This window comes from Miscanthus floridulus, chromosome 17 (assembly GCF_019320115.1).
Source record: "Miscanthus floridulus cultivar M001 chromosome 17, ASM1932011v1, whole genome shotgun sequence".
Taxonomy (NCBI): Eukaryota; Viridiplantae; Streptophyta; class Magnoliopsida; order Poales; family Poaceae; genus Miscanthus; species Miscanthus floridulus.
In genome coordinates this window covers 26867832-26876490 of record NC_089596.1, presented here as the reverse complement: position 1 = coordinate 26876490, position 8659 = coordinate 26867832, and the positions used below count along the sequence as shown (strand labels likewise).

Here is an 8659-nt window from a genome sequence, read left to right as displayed (position 1 = left end):
TCACACACATTTGATATAGCAACACAACAGTGAAAAATAGCGAGGTGGTAAAGAAATTAAGAGAAGAGGGAGAATGTGTTTCGCCTTAATAAAATGGAGGAGGTTAATGTGCAATGGGTCATGGTTTACGAGAGCATGTGACCCGTCGTCTTCCTTGCCCCGTCGTCTTTGTCGCGCCTGCCCGCCCCACCCCTGCCTTCCTCCACTAATCTCAACTGAAGGAGGAAGAATGGCCGGTCGCCTCGCCACGAGCTCTTCCCAACCAGTTGTCTTCCATGCTCACTCGATGATGCCCTGCTGCCTCGCTCGCTGCCCCTCGCCCCATCATCACCCCTCCCCTTTCTAAGGTTGTCAATAATGGATGTACCCTAAAAACCCTAAATCCGTACCCTGAAACCCTAACCCCACCGCCCCCACCGACGGCGACCTCAACGCTAGCCACTCCCTCCCTCCCTCACTAATTTCGACGGCATTGACCGGTCGCCAAATAGAGTTTACTTAATAAAACTAGCTGGTACTGTTTTCAAGCGAATCAAACTGCAACAAAATTATATTGAGAGCTTCTAGTTTCATTCCATGGCGTTTCAGCCAATCTCGTACAGCATTTTATCACAATATCACCCAACAATTAGTTTTCCTATGAAACCTTGACACGATACTATTGGAAGGATTGTGTCATACTCCTACGTTAATAATAAATCAATAAATAAAATATTATCGTGGGCATGCACTCGTGCTTCCAACAAAATTTTAGTGGCCTCTCGTGTGTGTGCTGTCACTTCCCCTTCCTCTTTCCCCATCTCTCCCGCTGGCTGCTGGTGGCCCCGTGATTTGGCGCCGGTGAATGGCGGGCGGAAGCGGCGAGGCGGCGATGTCTCCGCCGTCCTCCGGCGGCAGCGGAAGCGGCGGCGGGAAGCGCGGGCGGGACCCGGAGGAGGACGTGTACGTGGACAATCTCCACTCGCACAAGCGGTACCTCAGCGAGGTCCGTCGCCCATCCCACGCCCTGCTCCTCTGCGTTCCCTCTCGTTTCGGTCTGGGTGGTTGCTTCTCGTGCTGGGCACCGAGAGTGTGCGGAAAGGGAGTGCGGGTTCCGGGTGGTTCCTTGGCCAATTCATCGGATACAGCCGTTGCCAGTCTCGAATCGATTGTGTTGCTCTGCTTCTCAATCTGGGCTCCAGGGTTTGGGTGTTAATTCCTCGAATTGGATGGTTCCTGGGTGGAGGTCCGGGTTGATTTGACTGTTTGCGGCCAATTGCTGCTTTAGTCTTCTGCTTTTGTTTGGATTTGTGTTTCTTTGGCCCCAACGTTGGGTGCTGTTGAAACCTAGTTTTGGACTCTGTGTGGAATGTTGGGTTACTTTTCAGCCCCTGCTCTGTGAAACCGGTACTGTTTTTCTCCCCTCCAATTCCTTGGGGAAACTTGGTGATTTGGTAGTTCCGGAGCCGCACATTGCTCTGTACCATCATTTCTCCTCTCCAAATCAGAATAGCTGACATTTCACCTTCAGATGTTTTGATTATCTATCCTCCCGCTCCCTGTGTGTTGTTTGTTGATGATAGGCTAACATTTGCAGATAATGGCGTCCAGTCTGAATGGACTGTCTGTCGGGGATTCACTGCCTGACAACATCATGGAGTCCCCTGCAAGGTCAGAGACTGCTTCCTGCTTCAGGTCATTGTGCTCTCATGTCGTCTGCGTTAACTACAAACAATTTATCTATGATTGTTTACGTATGCATACCCCATCGTGCATTGCGGTATTGTCAAGCAGTAGGCTTGAAACTTGAGACTGACAAGATGAGAATAAATTGCAATACTCAATCTCACAATGTCGCCCATTAATCTTAGTGTTATTCAACAAAATTGTTTCTCCAGAAATGAATCTTTCAAAATTGATGGTTCAGACTAGTTGTGAGATGACAGATGAGACAAACAGTGTTAGTGTTCCATTTGTTTTAAGTTGCTAATCCATCTTCCCCTGAAATGCATGATCCTTCACTCTCATCCAATTCCATATCATGCATTTGTAAATATGTAGGCACCCCAATTTCCCTGTTTTCCTAAAACAAATTGGAGAAAGCCTGTTCATTAGCTGAGAATTTAGGTAACAGGAAATATTTGTGCAAGTCAAGAAATCTGGCTTTTGTTTTTGATACAGTTAGCAAGCAACAAAATTGTTGTTAGAGAAGGCTTTAGTGCAATTGCTTCTGAATATAATTCTAGAATAGCCTTTGTAGCATGGATGCTAGTTTGTTGTCAGATTCAATTGCCATTTCCATCTCATTTCTGCCTCGAATTAACTGGCACATGTTTGCGATGTAGCCGCACACCACTGCAACTTAGTATCTTCTAAAATCAATAGTTGATTCTTCATACTTTTACTTATTTCATACTAAGTTACATGCTATAATGGAACATGTATGCATGGTTTCCACTATGCATTTACAGAAAATATTCTCTCTCTATGTTAGTAAATCTGGAAATTCTGGAAATTGTTATCGCTCACACATAATTGCTCCAGTGGTTGGACTCACATGTAAGCAATTAAGTATTGAACATATTTTAAACATAATAGGTCTCTTTAATGTTCCAGATCATGTCAAGTTATCGATATGTAGTTAATGTTAGTACTTGAATGGTGCATGTGGCTACGAACGTTGATGTCCGTCACACTTTGTTGGTAGTTGGCTACCATGTGGGAACTGTGGTCAGGAAGCATAAAAATACACTGAGAGATCATCTTGTTTTTTGTGGGTTTTACTTCTGTTGATTTGGTACTTTTTGAAAGTAACTGTTGATTTGGTACTTCTACTTCTCAGCAATTATATTGTGATGCATTGATGATATGAATTTCATACTGAATGATCATACTTGCCTCCTTTCAGGGATGAGATATTATCCCAATACTCGCCAATGTCAGAAGACTCGGATGATTACCGGTGCTATGACACACAATTAAACCCCAGTGGGAATCATCATGATGTGATGATCAGCCCTTCAACTAGTCCAATGTCATCTCCTCACCGACACCAGAGACCACAATCTCCTTTGTTACCTTCAAACCCATACCCTCTCCCAAGCTGCTCCCTTTCATCAGTAGTCTGCTCTCATGCTCGGCGTGGCTCCGATAATGAAGGCCGGTTCCCATCCTCACCGAATGACATGTGCCATGGGGCAGATTTGAGGCGAACAGCACTACTGAGGTCAGTGCAAATGAGGGTGCAGGGACCCCATTCGTACGACCTATCATTTGGCATGAGACAAGGACAAGAACATGTACATGAGCATGAAGATGAACATGAGCATGAACATCTAGAGGATTTGGAAAGGACAGAAAGATCATCATCTTGCAATAAGTCAATCGTTGACGAAATCACGTACCAGCGACCTGACCATGATTTTGGTCGACCAGAGCATGAGATAGATTACATCAACTGCACATCAGATGATTGTCCAAGTGACCTAAAATTTAAGCAAGAAGATAAGAGCCATAGTAAATTTGATACCCGTATGGACAAAAATACATAGCACAGGAACATGCTGTATCACTTTCACATTAATTTTTTGGATTATAGCTCTGCTTAACTTTGTTGTAGTTTTGATGTTGTCTTATCTACTGTTGTCCGTGGTTTGAGCATCAGCGTTCTGAATAGCGACATTGTAATATTTGAGTGAAATTAACTTTTGGAGTGTTGCAATGCCATCAGATTGTATGTAAGCTCACCGACAAAATTGTTTGAAATGGCACATTAGTCCTTGTAATGCAACTCAAGTAGCAAACAGGAAATTTGTTCTCGCAGAAACTGGCAAAAACTAATTCCGGTGATGCGAATGGGACCTTAAGTATTGTGAATAAGCACATTGACTAATTGTTTTTTCAGAACAACCGCAACTGGCATCACAAGCACATGAGTGACCCTCTGGCCAACAACTAAGGTAATTCCCATGTTGCCAGCTAACAGAGTGACCAATCCAAATAAGATGCATCAAGATTTCACCTTTCACCAGATTACATTAGGGCAAATAACTTGCAGAAGCTGCATAACTAATTTATTGGATCAAAAACAAAGTATGGGCTATCATCACAGGATGGCTACATAAACCTTGTGTGTGAAGTAAACTGTGAGTACGAAGTCAATCCCTGGAACCAGAAAAGACAAAAGGGGTCTACGTGCGTGAACTAGCTCTGCCACTACTGGACTCTCTCACTATCACCTCTCTCATCATCCGATTTCTTCTGTTTTCCTTTCCTCACAAGTGGTGGTTGTGCTATCAGCTCAAGTCACTGGCAGGCCGTGGCTGTGGGTCATCACCTTCAAGAAGAGAATGTCGAAAGAATGTTCTTCTTAATGATAAACTCATCAGCTTTGGAAGGACTGATCGACTGCAATACGATGAAATATGGAAATTAGCTTCTGAATTAGTAATATAGTGGACAGATCGAATGGGGGGTGGAAACTTATATGCACACCTTCTCCAGCAAGCGGTGAAGCCTCTCAGTCTCCTTCTTAGTGTAGTCAGAGCCCTTGTCCATAATCTTCTTTGCAGCTGTCACATATATCTTTCCGTGCCTGGTTTAGAAGCAAAATAGTTAATACTAGTAATTTGACAATGGTATTACCAACATAAAAATGTTAGACCAATTAAGTAGCCTGCAAACATGCTGGAGGGGAAGGTGGAAGAAAGTACTTGGCAGCAGAACCGCTGAGCTTAGCAACATCCTCTTCTATTTTAGAGAGGACTTCCTTCCGTTTGTCATCAGCAGCATTGAGAAACTCTTTCACAAGAGGATTCAAGCTTGCCACAAGCCCAGCCTACAGAAGTGAACAGAATGCATCAGATTCAGAATTCATCAACTTCATTCCAAAGTGAATTTGCTTAATTTTAACCAACCTCTGAATTCAGTTGGCCCTTTGAATCCCGGCTGGTGCCACACTTCTCATTAATAAACTTGACAAAGTCATCCAAGTCCCGGCCACCATCATAATCTTCACCAGCTTTGTTTCCCTTAGGGAAGAACTTCAATGTGGGGAAACCAGAAACACCATACCTGCAAAGGTGACATATATTATTAAAATTCTGCCTTGATCATGGAAGAAAGGACAGACGTAGCAAAACTTGTTATAAATTCAGTCATAGGTTGTGTTATCCTAAACAGCCTGTCAAATTATAAAAGAACCACTTTCGTATTTCCTCACAAAAAAAATTCCATCACAATCACAGTATAAGATGAAAAATCCAACCATGTTAAACTAAAGACAGAAAGCTAATGTACATAACAACCACTGAAATAGACTAGTCAGAATCCATACTTCTCAGCCAAGTCAGTGTGCTTGTCAGCATCAAGATTGGCGATCACAACACCATCGTCCTGCTTGAAAACTGAAGCCAGCTTCTCATAAACCTAAATCAAGTACAAGTATATGTTCAGTCCACTAAAAATTGAAGATCTGCTGCAATTATTTGGAAATTTTCAAGCTAATACTCTCTACTAACCGGAGCAAGATGCTTGCAGTGACCACACCTGTAAACAGAAGGGCCATCAATGGAATTAAATTTCAGTGAAGTAGTGTGATGAAAAGAACTTAGTTGGACATAAGTTGAACACGATAACCAACCATGGGGCATAGAACTCAACAAGAACATCTTTGGTTTCATCAAGGACAATTGAGTCAAAGGTCTCTGGAGTCAGAACCACGACGCTTGAAGGAATGGCAGCTATCTTGACATTGGTACCTAGAACAATGTGCAAATTAGTTGACAGTAGTAGATTCTTCAACAAGTAGCACTTGATAGGACTTCGATCAAAATAAAGATGCCATCATGTGCGTAAACATAATTAACTAGAAGAGATTTTGCATGATAGCAAATGGCTTAGGGGCTTATCCATAATTAAAGTAATAAACTTCAGAATAGAAAAAAAAATATATGAATATGACTAACAGCATCTATAATAAGTATCAAAGGGGCCGAAGGATGGCAGTAAATAGCACATGTTGGTAATTTCACTTGATGTTCATTGCTCAAGATTTAGTGCTTTTACAAATAACCTGTTTGTTTCTTTTGAAAGAATAACACTAGGGGAAGCCCCTACTGTGATAAGTGTAAAATATATGCTTCATTGTCCACCAATTTGATAATTAGAAAACAACACAACATGGTTGAGAACTGTTCTTAGCAACAGGTGAGGCCTACCTGCTTCACTGTTAACAAATTCTGCAAGGGCTTCCACAGAACGTTCACCCTCATAACTGCACAAGAGTAGATTTAACATTATTATCACAGTAAAAAAATCCTGGAAAGTACAAAACAGAAGTTATGCACTCTCACTTCTTTGGCTCCAAGGAACCTTTGGGGAACCATTGAATTGTGGGGTACCCAGAAACTCCATACTTGCTGCACAAACTCTTGTGCTCATCGCAGTCAACCTTAGGTAGTAGATACAAAGAAGAAAAACAGTCAATTCATTGTAGCAAAAAAAAAGTAATTAGATATTCAAAAACAAGTTTTGATAACATAGAAAATCCTGGGATGTAAATGATGAAACCTGTTGCAATATCAACTTTCCACTAGGGAGACTAAACATGATGAGACGTACCTTTGCTATTAATACAGATTTAGCCTTCTTGAAGCTTGCGCCAAGTTTTTCATACTCGGGGGCAAGCTTTTTGCAGTGGCCGCACCTAAGAAACAGAAGATGGTCAGAAAAGCAGTATCTGATGAAAAGATCACTAAAAACAAATGGTCATAGAAAGATTTCCAGATAAGTGAGTTGTGCTCACAGAACCAAGAGATTGCAAAAGAAGACATGATTTTAAGTGATTGATTCTACAGATTACAGTATACTCTAGAATATTTCAATCAAATATTACTTATTTGAAACACTCATCTGGTTGGCAACACTATCACTTGCTGAAAACTTTTGTTAACAAATGGAATTCAGACAATTGAGTTCCAGAAGAACTACCCAAGTATAACAGAACCACATCCTGAGTTCTGATTTATATGCCTAATAAAAGGCATTTAAATAATCCATGTGATTCATTTTCATCAGATTGAATAACAGTTTTAGATCACCTTAAAGTGGATGTTGTACTCACTAACGCAATGAAACAAAATATCCAGTGCTTCATGAACTACCAGCAAGTGATCATGAGCACAGCACAACATAAGATTTGACCCTTCCCTTTCTACAATCAAGCACTGAAGATCCTTCTAGCAGTAAGACGTTCCCCGCTCTCATGAGCATCTACTAATGAGCCAAAGCACTAGGCAGACTACAGCCACAGAGAAAAACAATCGATTGATACGAATTGGTTACAGGATCAGATCCCGTGAGTCTCGGTGTAGGACTCGCCCATAACCACTACGCAAACGTTTGGGATCTCAATCCCATTTGGCAACAAGGATCTGAAACACATAGAACTACTAGCCTGCTACTTAGCTACGAGAAGCACGAACACACGCAACCGAAGGATCCAGGCTTTCTGGCTCCCGTAGAGCAATGGCTACCCGATCCATCTCGCCCGAGAATCCGAACTGGTCAACTCAATTGTCAAGTTGGCACGGATTCATAGCTAAAAAACATGCTACAGACTCGAGTAAGGACGAGCACAGCAATTTCCAAAGGATGTACTGTAACACCGGCCCGACACATTCCAGCATCTCGGCTCTGTCCCAGACCCAACGAACCACGGATCCGGCCCGACAACGAGATAGAGAGAGGAGGGGAGAGGGGGGCGAACCATGGCGCGTAGAACTCGACGAGGGCGCCGCGGTCCTGGCCGACCTCCTTCTCGAAGTCGGCTTCCGTCAGGGCCACCACCTCGTCGGCGGTGGCCGGCGAGACGACCGCGGCCGCGGCGGCGAGGAGGAGCAGGAGGCCCAGGGCTCTGCGGGAGATCTGAGGGGACGCCATGATGCGACCTGCGAGCTCGAATGAAAAATCGGGAGAGAAGTGAAGCCGATTAATAGTACAGTTACTTGGTTATTATATAAAGGGAGATTAGAATTAGAAGAAAGTGGGCCCGGGGTCCGAATTTTTTACTATTTGGCCCTTTTTTTTTTTGAAAGTTTCTCTCAAATAGATTCCTGGCGGAAACAATTCCAGAAATGGACTCTTGGCTCGGCGCCAGAGTGACTGGCGCCGAGCTCGGTGCCACGGTCACTGGCGCCGAGGTCCTGGGCACGGGAAAATGGCCTGCCAGGGGCTCGGCGTCATAGTGAATGACGCCGAGACACCTGTATTTAATCCAGCCTGTACTTCTTCCCGAGCTGACTTTTGGCTGATGTGCTTGCTAACCATCGGCCTCACCAAACGTAGGCCTCCAAAGGGCAAGGTCAACCCTTCTGTTCTGCTCGCGCATCAATCGACCCAATCGACTCTTCTGTTCTGCTTGCTAACCATACGTTTGGTAAATTTAAAGACTTAGCCAAAATTTTATATATCCATCTCACGGTAAATTTAGGGACTTAGCCAAAATTCTAAGTTGCCGGTGATTGTGAGGTAGGGTGAAGTGGCGAGAAAAAAACCCAAGACGGAGGAGAAATAAGAGGAAGAACGCTCGGAGAAGAAGTGCAGGCTGAGTTAAATGCAGGTGGCTCGGCGCCATTCAGACTGGCGCCGAGCTCGGCGCCAGTCACTCTGGCGCCAAGCT

At 43.5% G+C, this 8659-nt stretch overlaps 2 protein-coding genes across 3 annotated transcripts; one reads left to right on the top strand and one right to left on the bottom strand.

Moving 5' to 3' along the window:
• Window positions 1-742: 742 nt before the first annotated feature.
• LOC136516968 (uncharacterized) lies at window positions 743-3694 on the top strand. Of its 2 annotated transcripts, none has more exons than XM_066510485.1 (3): window positions 743-985; window positions 1577-1650; window positions 2888-3694. In XM_066510485.1, exons 1-3 carry the CDS (start codon window positions 845-847, stop codon window positions 3528-3530), a joined length of 858 nt encoding a protein of 285 aa, XP_066366582.1. In that variant the 5' UTR covers window positions 743-844; the 3' UTR covers window positions 3531-3694. The 2 variants fall into 2 exon arrangements, with proteins under 2 accessions (XP_066366582.1, XP_066366581.1); XM_066510484.1 differs by having other exon boundaries at window positions 1577-1674.
• Window positions 3695-4016: 322 nt separating this feature from the next.
• On the bottom strand, window positions 4017-7966 carry LOC136516967 (protein disulfide isomerase-like 2-1). Its single transcript, XM_066510483.1, has 11 exons — window positions 7748-7966; window positions 6601-6685; window positions 6333-6430; window positions 6198-6253; window positions 5621-5738; window positions 5499-5526; window positions 5315-5406; window positions 4896-5052; window positions 4692-4816; window positions 4474-4573; window positions 4017-4386 (listed from the first exon to the last, which is right to left on the bottom strand). Exons 1-11 carry the CDS (start codon window positions 7918-7920, stop codon window positions 4318-4320), a joined length of 1101 nt encoding a protein of 366 aa, XP_066366580.1. The 5' UTR covers window positions 7921-7966; the 3' UTR covers window positions 4017-4317.
• Window positions 7967-8659: the final 693 nt, after the last annotated feature.

Bases quoted from the DNA above. Each gene is read 5' to 3' on its own strand.
- LOC136516968 (XM_066510484.1), top strand. From the start codon at position 845: ATGGCGGGCGGAAGCGGCGAGGCGGCGATGTCTCCGCCGTCCTCCGGC. The intron at 986-1,576 runs GTCCGTCGCCCA...TAACATTTGCAG, and splicing joins ACAAGCGGTACCTCAGCGAG to ATAATGGCGTCCAGTCTGAA. The intron at 1,675-2,887 runs GTCATTGTGCTC...GCCTCCTTTCAG, and splicing joins GAGACTGCTTCCTGCTTCAG to GGATGAGATATTATCCCAAT.
- LOC136516967 (XM_066510483.1), bottom strand. From the start codon at position 7,920: ATGGCGTCCCCTCAGATCTCCCGCAGAGCCCTGGGCCTCCTGCTCCTC. The intron at 6,254-6,332 runs GTGAGAGTGCAT...ACTCTTGTGCAG, and splicing joins GGTTCCTTGGAGCCAAAGAA to TTATGAGGGTGAACGTTCTG. The intron at 5,527-5,620 runs GTTGGTTATCGT...TTCTGTTTACAG, and splicing joins GTTGAGTTCTATGCCCCATG to GTGTGGTCACTGCAAGCATC.